The sequence below is a fragment of the Eschrichtius robustus genome, chromosome 17, assembly GCF_028021215.1.
Source record: "Eschrichtius robustus isolate mEscRob2 chromosome 17, mEscRob2.pri, whole genome shotgun sequence".
NCBI classification, from domain to species: Eukaryota; Metazoa; Chordata; class Mammalia; order Artiodactyla; family Eschrichtiidae; genus Eschrichtius; species Eschrichtius robustus.
Genome location: NC_090840.1, coordinates 67,502,357 through 67,520,085, shown reverse-complemented (window position 1 = coordinate 67,520,085; position 17,729 = coordinate 67,502,357). Strand labels below are relative to the sequence as shown.

At 41.1% G+C, this 17,729-nt stretch overlaps 1 protein-coding gene across 3 annotated transcripts in view; it reads right to left on the bottom strand.

Annotated features, from left to right (window-relative positions):
• Positions 1-17,470, bottom strand: part of DEPTOR (DEP domain containing MTOR interacting protein) — a 148,079-nt gene extending 130,609 nt beyond the window's left edge. For all 3 annotated transcript variants that reach the window (XM_068525539.1, XM_068525540.1, XM_068525542.1), the window contains exon 1: positions 17,288-17,470. In XM_068525539.1, coding sequence (XP_068381640.1) covers positions 17,288-17,409 — 122 coding nt within the window. In that variant the 5' untranslated portion in view covers positions 17,410-17,470. The remainder of the gene's footprint in view (positions 1-17,287) is intronic.
• Positions 17,471-17,729: the final 259 nt, after the last annotated feature.

Genomic DNA, 17,729 nt, shown 5'->3' with positions numbered 1-17,729 from the left:
ACCGAGCAATACCTTGAAAAGCTCCAAAATAATATTTGGAACATTTTTTAATGTTTCTTGCATGAGATTCTACTGACTAATCTATTCCTCACGTGCAAAACATAAGTCTGAGGATATGCATCTTTCATGTTGCTGAGAAGCGGCAATAAATAAGTTTCCTTCTAGAACCTAAAATATGACCCACTGGACTCACATTCCAGAACTTCTAATTTAGTTAATCCATAGGTGAAGAGTATTTACTATTATCTTCAAGTAAAACACACAAGTTAATCTGACACACTGCATGTATACATGCGCCATCAGTATGCTTCCTGGTAATCAGCCATACGTAGCGGTGTAAATAGCCAATTAGTCACACAACTAACCCAAGTTTTTGTAGCTTTTAAATAACTCTTAATAAATTTTTAAATATATTAATGGTGCTATTCATCTTTTTCATGTATGTAGACATAAGTATTATTATATATGTAAGTTTAATTTTTGCCCAACACAGAATAAATGTTCAGAGACAAGACAAATTTTAAAAGTCCAGGCTCCATGTCCATAGTAGTTGGGGAGTTCTTTGCTTCTGACCTCCACGCTCAATGGCTTAGAGCTGAGCGCAGCTGTATCCTCAATGTGTACACGCTAAGAGCATGACTTGTGGAGGACACTGTGAAGCTGCAAAGCCAGCTCTTCTATTTGTTGGCCTTGTGAGTCTGGACAAGTTTCTTTATTTCTCTTAAGACTTTGTGTGCCCATCTCTAAAATGGGACTAATGATACCCACTCAAGGATTAAATGGTACAATTCATGTAAAATACTTATCACGTTACTTGGCATACAGTAAGTGTGCCAAGTTTATTATAAATAAATACTGTTTATTATAATTATTATTATTTACTGAGAAGGCTAAAAGAAAATCAGAGTAACACCAATCCAGTGAATATCGCAACAAATTACATAGCTATAAAATTTAGAACCTACTGCCAAGGGATGATTTATCCATCTCTCTTGGCAGAAGGAAGCCTGGTGTTAAGCTATTAAAAACAAGGCCAGAGGTTAAAAGACATAACCTAGTTTGACCTTTGAACTAAATACCCTCACTTATAAAATAAGGTAAAGTTTAAAGTCCTCGTTTCAAAACTTCAGAGTAAGTCAAAATGCACTTGTAGCGTTGAAATACGGTATGCCTCTTCCTGGATTTTAGACAGAGAAGTTCTGGACCTAAGAACGAGTGAGGTGCCGTACCTTGCCTCGGAGAGTGCACAGACCTGCCAGCTGCTGGGGGGGACACGGCAAGATTTGTGACCTTAGAGGCCCAGCTTGACTTCACAGGCAGCGAGCTGGCTGGGACTGGGAGCCTGGTCTTTCCCCAGCAGGAGGGGCTGCACCCAAACCCAGCTTCCCCTAGGATTGGTGGCCGCCTTTCCCCAGCAGGAGGGGCTGTGACTTCGAACAAGCCCCGGGGGTCTCCAGGTGCTGTGCATCTGGCATTTCCCAGCTCGGACACTTAGGCGCCTGAGTTCACATTATTTGTAACCTAGAGATAAGGCCATGCTCATGCTTGCATTATAGGAAGGTTGTGTAGCCGGAGGTCAGGCTCCCTCCCATGGAACAGAAACACACTGTATGTCAGGCAGCTTCATGCTTATGCCCAACTGTGGAATAATGAGAGAATGGAGGACCACATATCCCCTCTTGCTGACCCTTGGCATTGATGGGCCCGCAGTAAATATGTTCTTTAATCCACACCATAAACCATGGTATTCACCTTCACCCTCCCTCACTACACAAGAAGGACAAAAATGGAAAGGGTTGTAGATGCCCTGATGTACACCTGTACAAGGTACTGGAAGGCTCAAAACCAGAGAAGCACCCATTCTTTTAAGTCACTAGAATAAGTTCAGCAATGAGAGCTGGACTTCCCTTTTAAAAGGTGTTACCTTTTGCTGACACCTCCCATTTCTAAGTCTAAAGGGCAAAAGGAGTCAGGCCTGCAATCACCTTGACCCTCTTCCAGAAGAATCATGAAACTGGATGCAGGGGCTCTTAGAGAAGAAAACATCTGCCCCGTGAAAACACATACTTCGCTTGAACAATCCTTCTGGTATGGGAGGTGATGCAGGTCACACAGATAAGATACGATTCTCAAGGCCTTATGGTGAAATACTGAAATATCTGCATTCCAGTAAATGCAGTTTTAAGTGACACACTGAGTATCTCAAATTTAACCTTCGAACACGTCTCTGAATAGACTACCAAATAGATTTAAATAAGTGTTTTTTCTTTGTTACCTATTGTACTATAATCTCCATGAAGGCCTATCTCCCAGAATTCCCCAAGCAATATAATTTAGTATCTACTGCTATGCTCTATCAAGAAGAACATTTTTGACTACAAAGTAAAACAAATTGTCATATTTTATTATAGATGGGTGTTCTTTTAAGGAATGCCAGGCTACATTTCAGTAAAAAAAATTTTTTTTTCACATAAGCCACCAATAAGGACTACAATGATTTCCCCAAATGTATATTAGATTCCATAATTATGATTGCAGTGCTAAGGGTGGCCTATCCCCTCACTACCCATACATTTAGATGCTCATAAAGAAGTGACTGAGTCCTGGCCACTAGAAGTTTTCTCTGGCAGAGGCTAGAAGGTCAGCTGAGGAGCATTAGTTGGGTAGGCACAACATCAAAGAACTGAAAATGTCCAGATAATCCCCCAATTCTCACAGGGTTCAAACTCCTCCCTGAATAAACATTCTTTCAGAACTGCTGACAAATAGCCAAACCAACTTCCTCTCCTTCTCTGTGTTCCCCTTTCAGAAATGAAATTATCTAGCAGCAAAATAACCACCCAAAGTGGAGCTACAGGAAGACAACTGAAGAGATTCCCTCTGGTTCATTAAGCTTTTAAATAATCGAATGGTTTTGTCCCTTGTTAAACAAAACGGCCTGACAAACCCTGATGCATTGGAATTGTGGTTTCTAAGGAATTCCTGGCCCTAACCACTACACCTCCACTTGAGGTATCATAATTGTAAATTATGATAAAGTCCTGAATAATCAGACTCTGCTCTTCTTGGCTTAAAGCCCCGATTACTGCCAAGTCAGCAAATGTTGAACATGTAGACAAATGCATTGGCTCCAAGCTCAGCTTCTTAGCTTTCATGGATGCTTCTCAATGGGTTTAACTGGAGCTTCTCTCTTTTGTAGGCAACACAGGCATAAGAAAAAATCACAATTTTATATCACATTTTCTTGTCAGTACTTGAGGACAAAAGGTTTATTGCATTTGTACACACACCACCCATTTTGAAGAATAAAAGGCTAAACTCATGCAGTATTCTCTAAGAATAAAACCATAAGAATAAATTTGGATTTATTCCTATTAGTTATCTTTATGGTAAGATGTGGTACAAAATCAATGCCAAAGTTGCTATTGTAAAGTCAGTGCAATGGTGCAATGAGATATAAGCTTAAATCTTACTAACAGTGGTGAAAAATCTGCCTTCTTGATAATCAAAGGTAGCTCCTATTTCCAATTTCTGGAGAAGGGAGGGAAAACATTGACAAAATATATTAAAACACATGACCTGAAAGACCTTTCTTTTGAGTTATGTAAGTAAAGAACATTTTGCAACTTCCTCAGAAAGTCTGCATCTTAATGATTCCTAAAGCAGCCTGCTTAAACAAAGAGATAACTTTTATACAGCTTTGGCTGGGAGTCTTTCTGGGTGGAGGTGTTACTTGGAAAGACATCAAAACCCAAGTGATGCGAAAATCATTCTTTGCAATTTGAACCTGAGCCACCTGCTGTTTCAGTCATCTGTTGAGAGTTCTATTTTACTTCTATTAATTACTGAGCAAACCCTGAACCCCAGAGGCATCTCTTCCATTTCAGAGGGTAGTGAGGGGTGAAAGGTGAGGGAGGGCGCATATGGATGACGAACAGGTGATCATCATGATGGGGAAGTTTACAGGGAAAATTACTTTGAAAGCAGTAGGGTCCAGGATGTATGCCAATGTCTCCTAACCGTTCCCAAATTGTATCTCCTTTGTGGCTTTTCTGTGAGCACTTTCTTCTTCTCTGTATAAGCTCCCCCCCTGCAACTTTAAGTTATTTCTCCTAAAATTTGGCCTTAATTACACCATACCCTGTACAATTTTTTTTCCACTGCATTCTCATCATTGAGCTCAAATTATCATTTGTGGAGGACACTGGGCTTATCTCTGCAACACTCAATGAACCCTTCACCAGAGTATAGCAGCTATGATCCTACCCTGTGCCCCTAACGAGGAGGCGGGGGGCTCCTGCTTGACTTAAGGCAGTCAGGGTAATACCATCCTTCTTGCCACAATATTGCAGATGGGTAAGCCTAGGACAACCAGCGAAGGACTTTGTTCTGCTTTAATATCTTGTGAGTCTGTAAGTCAAGATGATCCAAAAACATGAAAGCTCAAGACTGCTGTAGATGGTTGATGGCAGCCCTCTCTCTTCAGTCTGACTGGTGCTAGTGGCCATCATATGACTGCAAAAGAAGCCTTCATGAAGGCAAAGTTAATGCACAGAGAAAGGTAGAATCAAGAGAACTTAAGAGAAATAGACCTGGAATCCTAATCAAACCTCATGTGAAGTCTACATATCTCTGAAATTTAACATTACATAAGCCAAGAAATCCCCTTTATTGTTTAAACCACTCTACATGTTGCCCTTTATATACTGCCCCCATATATTATTTAAATGCATATGTCTTTTTCCCCTCTCTACCTGGCATAGGCTGTGACCTGAAGGCAAGAAGGATGGGCCTTACTGCTTGATAGTTCACAGAGTTATTTCCATAGTTGTTTGCACCTAGTAGGAATTCTGAGAGGCCTGGATTCAAAATCAAGCTCCCATACTTACTACTTATGTGACTTTGGTCAAACTGCTCATGCCTTAGTTTCTTCCATTTAAAAATAGGGATGACAGAATTATTTTCAGAATTCAATAAAACAATATACATGCAAGCTCACAGAACAGGACCTGACATTTTGCTATTATTATTGTTTAGTAAATGCCTGAACTGTCCAACTGTCCCTCACTTTACAATCCACATATAAAAACACAAACCTTGGTCACCCTCCTCTACAATGATTATCATCATCTCTAACTCTTTTGTACCAAATTTCCCTACAAGTTATGAGAAGATCTTTGTACTGTACCAAACTACTGCCCCATGCTTGTTAGGGAAGAGTAGCATATTCAGGGCAACCCAGAACCTGAAGACCCGCTTCTGGCCAGGTTTCCCATGATATAAGCTGTTTATCACCTCTCAGACTCATGTCCTAGGTCTCTGGCCTATGTCTTTCTTTTGTCATTGATCCCTCTTGCTCTGCAGGAATTTCTGACTCAGTGATCTCCCCTGTGCTAGAAGCATGGCTTCCATTTCTAAGTGTCCTTCTCTGCCATAAATGCATCTTCGACGCTCCCCCATCCTTAGATTTTCAATAATTTCTTTTCCATTTCTCTCAATTTTTATACTTACTGAATTATACTGCATCATTAATACATGAATTTATTAAATTATATTTATTATGTATCCATATTTTAAAACAAATTTATTATGCAAAGATATACGAGACATGAAATTCATGTAATATATGTTATTTGCCCTTTCCCACCCTGGCATCCTTGTAGATTCCACTCCCCTAAGGTGTCCACCCCTTCATGAAATTAATTTTGCTTCAGGACAAATACAAATGGAACAAAGGACTCTTGCCTTAAGCAAGTCCAGAAATGTTATCTTAAGATTAATATTCTTTTCATTATTTTGCACTTGGTTTATTTCACGATTTGGAAATCTTAAACCATAAAAGTGAAAATAAAGTTTCTGATCCACAGTAGGCCAAAAGCGTGCTTGAAACTCTGAGAGATACAAGTGATGACAGAGGGAAGTCTGGAAAATGAAGGTCCTCCTCTTGTCCCCAGCACCTAACCCAGTGCCTGACATCTAGATGGGCTTTGGAAATTATTCACAGAACTAGTGATGAGACACTGAGAGGACTCCTGCCTGGATATGGGGGAAAGCAGAACCCTTCATGCTGCTGTTGAAACAGGTTTTGGCTTCAAAAAGTAAAATCCAACCTTTCCTTCAGCTTTGCAACACTTCCGCTGAGTGCTGGAAAGGAAAGGGAGGTAAGGACTCCATAGATGACAATTCTATAGTAGAGTATCGTAATTCTAAGGATACAGTATTATTTCAGAAGAAATATAATTACGTATGCACATGGTATCAGTTGGTTATTCACATCTCCTGGATTTCCAGTTACGGGGGTGAATACATTGTTTGAGTCGATTTTCTGTTTCTTGCAGCCAAAAGCATTCAAAGATATCCAGATAGGGGTTTGGGTTTCACAGATATATGTCTTAGTCAATACTCATCAAATGGTGCATTTCATTATACATAAGTTTTATCTCTTAAAAAAAAAAAAAGAACCTTGTAGCAACATGAATGGTCCTAGAGAGTATCATAGTAAGTGAAGTCAGTCAGACAGAGAAAGACAAATAACATATGATATCACTTATACGTGGAATCTAAAAAAATGATACAAACAAACTCATTTACAAAACACAAATAGACTCAGACATAGAAAAAAACTTATGGTTACCAAAGGGGAAGGTGGGGAAGAGCGATAAATTAGGAATTTGGAATTAACAGATACACACTACTATATATAAAATAGATAATTAAGGACCTACTGTATAGCACAGGGAACTATAATCAGTATCTTGTATCACGTGCTAAAGCAAGCACGGTGGAATGTTAATTGTGGAATCCAAGCGGTGGAGAAAAGGACGTTCACTGTAGAATTCTTTACACTTTTCTGTATGTTTGAAATTTTTCATAATAAAATGTTGGAGGAAAAAGCTCTAGTTCACTCTCGTTCCTTGTATTTGAATGTCCTTAAATACTCTGTGATAACTTTTGGCTCTTGTAAGTATGGTAGCAGGATAAGTGTACTTTATCATGGCAACTAAGGTCTATTCATCCTCTCTCATGAAGACAGGTTATACCCACTGTTAGGTCTGACTATCAGAGTCTACGAAACAGTCATTAATAAAGTAAATTCTTTTTTCCCCCAATATTTATTTATTAATAAACACTCATAACACTAATTCCCTGGCATAGTTCTAAGTGCTATACATATATCAACGTATCATTCTAAGACCAACTTACTGAAGTCTATTTTCATCACCAGTTTACAGACTAAGAAACTAAGACACAGATTCATGAAATAACTAACCCAAGGTCATCCAGCTGGTAAGTAACAAAATCAGGGTTTAAGCCGAGGCATTCTGATTCCAGTCTATACACTCTTCAGCACTGTACTTTCAATCCAACATAATCAACATGTGATCCTTTTCAGCAACTTCATCTGTGATCTCTGGTTATTTCAAGAAAACCTTAGAGACCACAAATGAGTCATGCCATTTGGTACAGACCAGTAATGAGCAAATTTTAAAAAATGTATTAATAGTTATCTTTTTATCACTTCATTTGTTGTATCTGTGTTGTGTATGTGTGTGCTTCATTTATTGTTTTACTCTTTAATAAACTTATTTTAGAACAGCTTCGGATTTAGAGAAAAGTCGTAAAGGTATACCACACACCACTAATATGGCAAATTTGATACAATTGGTTAATACTGACACACTATTATTAACTAAAGTTCATACTTCAGTCACATTTCCTTAGTTTTCTTATTTTTTATTTTTAAAATGTCATTTTACTTTTTTTATTGGAGTATAATTGCTTTACAATCTTGTGTTAGTTTCTGCTGTACAATGAAGTGAATCAGCTATATGTATACCTATATCCCCTCCCTCTTGGACCTCCCTCTCACCCCCCCACTGCCATCCCACCCATCTAGGTGGTCACAGAGCACCGAGCTGAGCTTCCTGTGCGTTATAGCATGTTCCCACTAGCTATCTATCTTACGCATGGTAATGTATATATGTCAATCCTAATCTCCCAATTTATCCCACCCTCCCCTTCCTCCCCCACCACCGTGTCCACATGTCCATTCTCTACGTCTCTATTCCTGCCCTGCTAATAGGTTCATCTGTACCATTTTTCTAGATTCCACATATATGCGTTAATATACGATATCTGTTTTTCTCTTTCTGGCTTACTTCACTCTGTATGACAGACTGCAGGTCCATCCACATTTCTACAAATGACCCAATTTCATTCCTTTTTATGGCTGAGTAATATTCCACTGTATATATGTACCACATCTTCTTTATCCAGTCATCTGTCATTGGACATTTAGGTTGTTTCCATGTCCTGGCTATTGTGAATAGTGCTGCAATGAACATTGGGGTACATGTGTCCTTCTGAATTATGGTTTTCTTAGAAAGTAAATTTTAACAAATGTGAAGGAAAATGAATCATGGTTATGCATCAGATAACTGTCTTAAAACCTCACCTCTAAACTGATTTTTGTTGTCTGTTTTTAAGAAGAAAATAGTACAAGTAGGAGCTTTGGTAAAGTCTTATTTTATCAACCATCTTATAGCTTAACTAAAGATGGTATAAGAGGCACTTGGCATCTAGATGTAAAATACAGTCATAGAGCACCACTGCTTTTTGCAGTGAATACATTCTGTGAAAGTCACTATCATTTATGGAAATGTTAATGAGCAAAGGTAAGTAGAACTTTTATAAAAATATTCAATGAAAATAGGGTCCAAGTTTACCCCATTCTCCTTTCCTCCTGGGGAAGAGGAAAGGAATCGGGAAGCAAAACAGTACTTCTACAGTCCAAAAGTTCACGCTTTACTGGACTCAGTATATGTGCCTGAAAATAGTGTGCAAACCGTATAAAAAGAATTGCATTTTAAATAGAAAACTAACCCAGGATCCTCAACAGAAAATGTGCTAAATCCTTTTTTAAGATGGAAAAAAACAATCCTTTCTTAACATATCCTTTTTGTAAATTTGCACATTTACACACTGGTTCTTCTTAAACCAGTACCTCGTTATATATCTCTACACTAACCCCCTCCCAATCTCCCTTGTTTTTTTTTTGTTGTTTGTTTGTTTTGTGGACACACCACTCATAGTGTATTCCTCCAGAATTTTACAACTTGTTAGAAAATGGCCAACTTCACACATAATAAAAGCACAGGGACTAACCTAATTGTAATGAAAATAGGATAGCATGAAATGAGGCTTTCTCTCTTAACGAGAGAATGTTCATTCTGAGCTTCATTTGTTTCTCACACTTTAAGTCATGATCAGAGAAGCTACTGAGCATTCTGTACTAGGACTGGTCCTTCTGAAGCCTACCTGAACTGCCACAAAGCACAAGGTTCGGTTCTCTGGGGCTGTAACAGTTTCACCACCCAAAGGAGAGCCTCACAGAGCTGGATGATCAAAATAAGGCCAAGACCTAAGTGGATGCTGGGCCACAGTTTACTTCAATGAAAGGAACCTCTGGGTAAATATCAGAATCAGAAATCTGTAGGTACAAGTGTTGCAGGGAGACAGTGCCATCAGGATTAAAACAAATAACAAACACACACCACCAACAATAACAAAATCACCAGAAGCAGCTAAAGGTTCCAAGTGGAAAGATTTGAGCCTTTATCTGATGACACTAGCTGCTAACCACCTCCTCTGCAGCTGCTATGGGCTTCCCCCAGCTGGAGGCCCTGGTATTTGTCCCCTCTTGCCACACCCTAGCAACAGCTGTTATCAGAAAACTGCACAAACAAAAGGATATCTTGTCCCCCACACCCAGGTGTGTTTTCTTTCTCCATCTCGCCTCTCTTATTCAACCTTAAACATATTTGAAAAGCTACAGAAAAGTGACTCTTTGTGCAGACGAGAGTAAATTCCTGCTCTCTCTGAACTCTTCCAGTATGGAGCCATCCCAGCCCTGATGAAAATAGCTCCTGTTGCCCCTGCTGGCACTGCCACGGGAACAGCTGTTTACAAGCAGGCTGTCTGATCCGCTAAGCTCTCTCCCCGCACTCCGTCTCCACTGGTGTTCCCCCAGCATCTAATAATCAACAAAAACAGTCACTGACATAAGCTTCCAAGGTTGGTTAAAGCTGATAATACGGGGACAAGGATCCCAGATCTGGGACCCATCTATCCTTGGTAGATAATGAGGAAGAGAGAAAAGTGTGATGACTTACTAGGTAGAAAGAGGGTTGATGATTGTTTCCTTTGTCTTTTCCTAATCACTAAACTCATAAACACCAACCATTTAAGAGCCGCCACCTAATAAAGGGACGTGAGTTCCTGATCCAAATAAATACTAGAAATTATAGGAGAGGAGAACAATCATCCATCACCTCTCATTCTCTTCTTTTGAGGTGTGTTTATTTAATAACTTATTTTCAGGTTTATTGATTCCAAAGTCGACAGAAGCCAGAACCTAAATATCAGCATCGGCCTTTTAGAAAAGTCATCACAAACATAATACTCAGAAACAATTAACACTGCACACATTTCAAAAACAGGTTTACCTAAGAATAAGTGCATGAAAGTGTAAAATAATTCCACAGTCATGTATTGAGCACTTACTAAGTGTCTTCCATTTGCATGAGGGTTTTGGCAAGCGACAAAGTACCTTCCCAGGCTCTCTCTCCAGGGGAGAAAGGAGTCTTTACTGAGCTTGCTATGTGCCAGGACTGTGCCTGCTGTACCCACATCCAGTGTGTGAAGCAGAAAAGATGTTCATAGGAACAGGGTCTGTATATGAGAAAAGCCTCTGGCGTAAAGGCAGTTCAACACTCTACACGAGGCTTGTCTGCGCTGACTCCAAATACAGTCATTTGCCATTTCCTAAAGTTCTCCCTTTTTCATCTGAACAGGCGGTAATTTCCCAAGGCCAGGATATCCTCTCTGCTTATTAGAAGAAAAAAAGCATATTCCTCCTGCTTGGATCCCTACATTTCAATAGTAGCATCTGGGCAGTAGTTTTCCCTCTATTCCCTTTGGTTACAATGTCTAGTAGAGCTAGGCTTCCATATTAACGGAAGCCAGTAGGGGCTACCCCCTAAGACATTCTCTAAGCCAATCTCGAAGTTCCTTAAGTTCAAAGTGCAATAAAACAAACTACAGCTGACCCTTGAACAACTGGGATTTGAACTGCTCAGGTCCACTTATACTTGGATTTTTTCAATATAAATACTACAGTACTACATATTTCATGATTGGTTGAATCTGTGGATGGGGAACCAGGGATACAGAGAAAGTCTGACTATAAAGTCATACTCGGATCTTCAACTGTGCAGAGGGTGGGTGCCGTAACCCGCGCAGTGTTCAGGGGTCAGCTGTATTTCTCCTTGTCCTATTCTGTATCTCTAAATTCCATATCTTATATTTACTTTATTGTAGATTGGGCTTTGGTTCCAGAAGCTGATTTTTACCTTCTATCAGCATACTGCATTAACACTGGCAAAGCAAATTCAGAAAAGCAACTCAATATTGATTTAACATGTTTTTATGAAAAAGGCAATAGCAAGGCTGTAAGAGTCTGGAAAGGCAGTCTGGTGTAGCAAAAAGGCAATACATCAAACAATTTGAAAGAACTGCAATTTCCTACAACTTCCCTAAAACTCATTGCCTCATAAATTGCTTTTAGGGACCCAGCTTTAATGACTGGATAAGACTGTTGTAATTAGCATATTTAGTCTAGGTAGATGAGCGTAACTGAAAAGCTTGAGGCGTTTTCTCTCTTAATTAAGCATTCCTCATTACATTCTTAATTCTCCTCCCTACCCCACTCCCCTCCTCACAGCTGGCAAAACAGTGAACTGTAATTTATCTTCCCATTAAAATGATTACAAATTCAGAATGAGTGGAGTTCAAATTAAGTTTTCAAAACCATATGGCAAGGGAGACCCACTTTAAAAGTTAACGGAGAAACTGACCATTCTATCTTGTCAAAACATAAACACTTCTAGAAATTAATTAGCTTTTTCCCAACAGAAGGGAAAAATCATTTGTCTACTTGCTTGTTTGCAAAAGTTCTCATACCAGAATATCATAGTCTTATATATATGATTCTGTTTTACATTGGTCTTACCCTGACACTTCTTAACCCTCTAAATTGTAATCTAGCATTTTGCTTAAGAGCAAGAACTCTCAGCTCTAGCACTTTCTGGCTGAAAAATCGATGGCCAGTTAGCTTACATGCTTCGTTCCTCAGTTTTCCCATCTGTAAAATGAGGATAACAAGTATATCTTCTACACAGAGTAGCTTATAAAGCTTAAAGGCATATATATGCTTTTGATAATATATATTAATATATATATATATTTTAATAATATATATAAGCACTTGGAAGAGTCTTTGGCAGGTAATATATGCCATGTAAGTATTATTGTTATTATTATAATGCCTACCATTACCACAGAGAGAAGAGTGATATTCATTGGCCTTCTTTATTTAAATGCTCTATTACAAGCCACTTTCTTGCTAAGTATCTCTGGGATTAATCTATAGAAGAAACATAAGGTGGATTTTGGATGCTGTAATTAGAATGCCAGTTATGATTGCATGACAAATTTCAAGATAAAAGATTTATATATAAAACAAAAATAATGATTTAAAAAGTCATCGTATGAAACCTCACTAATATGAATGATTTTTATATGGTTAATTATCTTCAAATCAGGAATGTTCTGAGACAATTTTCTGGACTATTTATGGTATATTTTCTCTGTGCTGTATCAAGAATACTATAAAAAGATATATGTAAAATATCAGTCCCATCTGGTGTGGTAGTAATGTGTTATCAAGTTAATGATAAATATCATCACATTCTTTGGCCAATCCAAAAAGAAAGCATAAAGTTTATTTTAAAAGTTTTAATATTTTGTCTTTCATCACTCTAATGTGTCATCCAAATGCATTTTTGTAATAGTTTTATTGAGATATAATTCACACACCACATAATTCACCCATTTAATGTATATAATTCAATGGTTTTTAAGCATATCCACAGAGTTATGATATCACCACAATCAAGTTTAGAACATTTTCATTATCCCCAAAAGAAACTCTACACCCATCAGCAATCACCCTCCGTTCCCCCTTCCCACTGCCACTGGTAACCACTTTCTGTCTCCACAGATTTGCCTATTCTGGACATTTCATATAAATGGAGTCATATTGGGTTGGCCAAAAAGTTGTTCGGGTTTATCTGTAACAGCCTATGGAAAACCCGAACGAACTTTTTGGCCAACCTCCTATTATGTGTCTTTTTGTGTCTGCCTTCTTTCACTTAGTATCATGTTTTCAAGGTGCATCCATGTTGTAGCATGTATCAGTACTTTATTCCTTTTTATTGCTGAATAATACTCCCTTGTATGGCTAGACCACACATTATTTACCCATTCATCAGTTGGTGGGCATTTGAGTTGTTTCTGGTTTTGGCTATTATATAAAATGCTGGGGGCTTCCCTGGTGGCGCAGTGGTTGAGAATCTGCCTGCCAATGCAGGGAACACGGGTTCGAGCCCTGGTCTGGGAAGATCCCACATGCCACGGAGCGACTGGGCCCGTGTGCCACAACTACTGAGCCTGCGCGTCTGGAGCCTGTGCTCCGCAACGGGAGAGGCCGCGATAGTGAGAGGCCCACACACTGCGATGAAGAGTGGCCCCCACTTGCCGCAACTAGAGAAAGCCCTCGCACAGAAACGAAGACCCAACACAGCCATAAATAAATAAATAAATAAATAAATAAATTAAAAAAAATGCTGCTGTGAAAATTTGTGTACAAATTTTTATGTAGACATATGTTTTTGTTTCTCTTGAATACATACCTAGGAGTAAAAGTGCTGGGTCACATGGTAATTCTATGTTTAGTCTTTGAGGAAATGCCAGAATGATTTCCAAAGTGGCTGCATCATTTTACCTTTCCACCAGCAGTGTATAAAGGTTCCAATTTCCCCGCATCCTTGCCAACGGTTCTCATTATCTGTCTTTTTGATTACAGCCATCCTGGGGATGTGAAGTGGTATCCAAATGCATTTTTAAGATACAAAAACACTCAAATACATTGAGCAAGGAAGTAAAATCTTTTATGACAAGGGAAAGCACAAAGAGATTAGGAAAAGGATCCTGCAGTCAGGCTGGAAAAGAAAGCAGGAGATGTTTTTAAATGTTACTCAATTTCATATCCTTATGCAACCAGCTGCCCTTACCAAAGTGTCAGGATTACAGAGCCAACCCCCAATTTCACACCTGGAGCTTATAATAATCATAGCAACAACTACTCTTGATTTATTGATTTATTTTACAAAGTTCCTTCCCATGTTATACCCCATTTGATCCAACACCACAGATCTTACATGGGAGAATATTATTATTCCCATTCTGCAGGTGCAGTCACTGAGGCCCAGAGTGGCTAACTGATTTGCCCAAGCAAAAGTAGTTCAAAATAAATACATACATCCATATATACAATATCCATATATACATCCATAAATAAATATTAAATTAATAAAATTCACAGAGCTGGACCTGGAAGCCAAATTTTGTATTTCAAATCCCAATCCTGGTGTCTCCTTTCCTTACCACCTTCATTCACCTCATCTTTGCTGACCCAGAAAGCAATGGAAAGGAAAGAGAAGGCAGAGAGGAGGAATTGTCTGTGTGTCTGTGAGTGTGTGAGTGAGTGTGTGTGTGTGTGTGTGTGTGTGTAGCTATTAGAGGCAGGAGGCCTGGGCATCACAAAGTCCCCATAATCAGCTTGTGAGAAAGCAGTTAGGGATGTGAAAACATGTTGTGACAGTGAAAGCCAGGAGGGCTGCATCCCTACTCCTTTATGAGAGGTTCCTCCAGTAACCAAGAAGCTAGTGGCATACATCGCCACTTAAATCCCTAAATTCTGAATATTACATTATCTGTATTTACAATAGTATATTTAATTACATACACTAGTTATTCAAATATTCGAGTAATTACTATGTATTCTGTACTCAGCACAGTACAAAGATGGTAGAGATTTTTAAAAAGCAATGATGACAGTTTCCCAAAGTAAAATTAAGTAACTAACATTTACTAAGCCTTTTACATGTAGCATCTCCTCATTTAATCCTCACAAAATTCCTGCAAGAGAAGTAAAACGGAGGTACAGAGAAGTTAAGTAAATTGTCCGCAAGTCACAGGACTAACAAATGGAGACAGAATAAGAACCCAGGCAGCCTGTGTTCTTAACCACCAACCAATCCTTTCTGCTAGATCTTGCTCAGCTGGAAGTCACGTGTGGTGACACACAGACACCAATAACACTCATCAATTCCAACAACCGTTTGTTGAATGCTCTTCAATACATGAAGCCCAGGGGAAAACTCTCACAACAACCCTATGAAGTGCAATCTTCATTGCCTTTCTACAGATGAGGAAACAGAGGCTCAGAGAAGAGAATTAACTTGTCCAAAGTCACAGAACTATAATAGCTAAGGCTGGCATGGTGCATACTATATCCCAGGCACTGATCTAAGCACTAACTCATCTAATGAATCCTCATCACAATACAGAGGTAGGCTCCATTATTACCCATCATTCTTAGTTAAGTAACTCGTCCAAGGTCCCACACTAGTAAGCAGCAAACCCAGATTCACTCTGGTTTTAAAGTCCTCCTCAAAACAACTTAATGTTAACTCTTGGCAACAAAGTGGCTGAGCATAAATTCAAACCCAGGTCTATGTAACCCGAGTGCGAGACAGCCCTCTATCTTATCGACACGCTAAGCCTAGCCCTCAAACTTGCTGCCGTGCAGAGGGATGCCTGGGACGAGGGGAAGTGCTCTGGGGACCTCCCCAACCAAGGCAGGGGTATTTAAGCATCTCGAAGGAGAAAGTGCTTTCTGGACAAACAGAGGCACCCTGCGGTTTATTATTTTAAAGGAAGTGAAACGTACCCAACTGAGGAGCGGATAAATTATTAAAGTGTTTCAAGGTGAATCAGAAAAACTTTATTTTGATTTTTTTCAGTTAGAAAATCTCTTGATGGAAAAGAAGCTTTTATTCCCTTTAATTCTGACTATACATTAAAAAATCATCAAGGGATAGAAATGCGCAATTTGCCTCTTGTAACGTTAAACTCAATTAATTTTGACCTCCAATATTTACTTTCTCAATCTAAGGGCAGCAAGCAGGGTGGTTACCAAACCTTTAGGGATCGTTGCAAGAGTCTCTCTCCTTCGGGTCGTGAAACACAGCATTTTAGAAACCGAAATGAGCCTGGAAATTCAGGCCAAGAACTAGAAGTAAGAGGCAAGCGCACCGTTCCGATGGGACAGGGGCCGGCATGCAAGTTTTGGCTCAAACACTGTAAAGCCAAGGGGTTTTTCCCCCTGGCAAACTGATTCATGACCACAAGACGGACAGCTGCGGAATCGGTCATACCATAAGGAGAATTCTCAAACATGAATCCAAGAAGGACAAGGATGGGATGGGAATGATAAAGTGGGCGGGAGGGGGTCCTGAATCTGGGGGTAACTGCCTGTCCTGGACGCAGTGACACACATCAAGTCCCAATTCTTGCAGCAGCTTGGGGCCGATGGACCCTGCTGCCCAAAATGTGCGCGCTGGGGGAGCTGGCAGCAGGGCAGCGGGACAAGGTGCCTCCACGCCCCCTTGCGGACCCAAATAATGACTAATGAGTATGTGCCAATTAAGTGATAGGTACAGTGTTTCAGAAATGTTCTCAGTTTAGCCACCACCACAACCGTTCAAGGAAGTTGCCGTGATCAGCCCCATTTTACAGATGAAAATACTGAGGCTCAGGGAAGTGAAGCCAGACTTGCAAGCCAAAAGGAAAACCTTAAGTGAAGGGGATCTGGTCTGGCTCCTTTTACCTAGGAGTAAAGGGGCTGGGGTTGGGGCCGGCGGGGGGCCCTTCACCCGCCCCTCTCGCTCTCTGAGGGGAGGAGGAGCGAGCTGTCAGCCGGGAGGCCTGGCAGCTCCCGGGTGCCCGGGCAGAGAGGGCGCGCGCGGTCGGCAGCAACGCGTCTGCGGGGCGCGGGGCTGCAGCAGCTGGGCGAGGGCGCAGCGAGCACCGCGCGCCCGCCCGCGTCCGCCTCGGGAGCCCCGCGCCAGTCCGGAGTCCGCAGGGCGCCGGGCTGCAGAGGCTAAGCGGGGGTGCGGCGCGGAGGGTCGACGCGTCCGCAGGCGTCCCGGAGCCCCGCGCGAGTCGCTACCCACGAACCACGGCGCGCGTGCGCGGGCGACTGCCACGGACACTGGCTGGCAGTGCCACCGCTAGCCTCCCCCGGCACTGCCCCTCATCTTACCGTAGCTGCTCTCCGGTGACCAGAACCTCAGCCATGCGCTCCAGCTCCCTTTGCTGCGCCCCGCCACTCCCGCTGGTGCTGCTGTCGCTGCCACCGCTGCCAGCGCTGCTGCCCTCCTCCATGGTCGGGGCTGCGCCGCTGCCTCTGTCTTCGCTGTCCGCCGCGGGTTCGGGTATTAAATCAGCCTGCCCTCACTGAGGCCCTCCCCGCCATCTTTGTTAGGGGCCGTCCCGTAGTTCAGACGCGATTGGCTGGAGAGGGAATCCCTTGTGGGTAGGCTGAGGCGCTCGGCGAGTCCGCCCAGTAACTCCAGCTTGGGGGCGTGGCTGGAGCCCCGCGTGGTCGGGGGCGGGGCCGAGAGAGGAAAATATCAACATCTGGGCGGGGGGCGGTTTTGAGCTAATTGTGCTGTTTGAGGTCGAGTTCGTTGTGGACCTCTTCC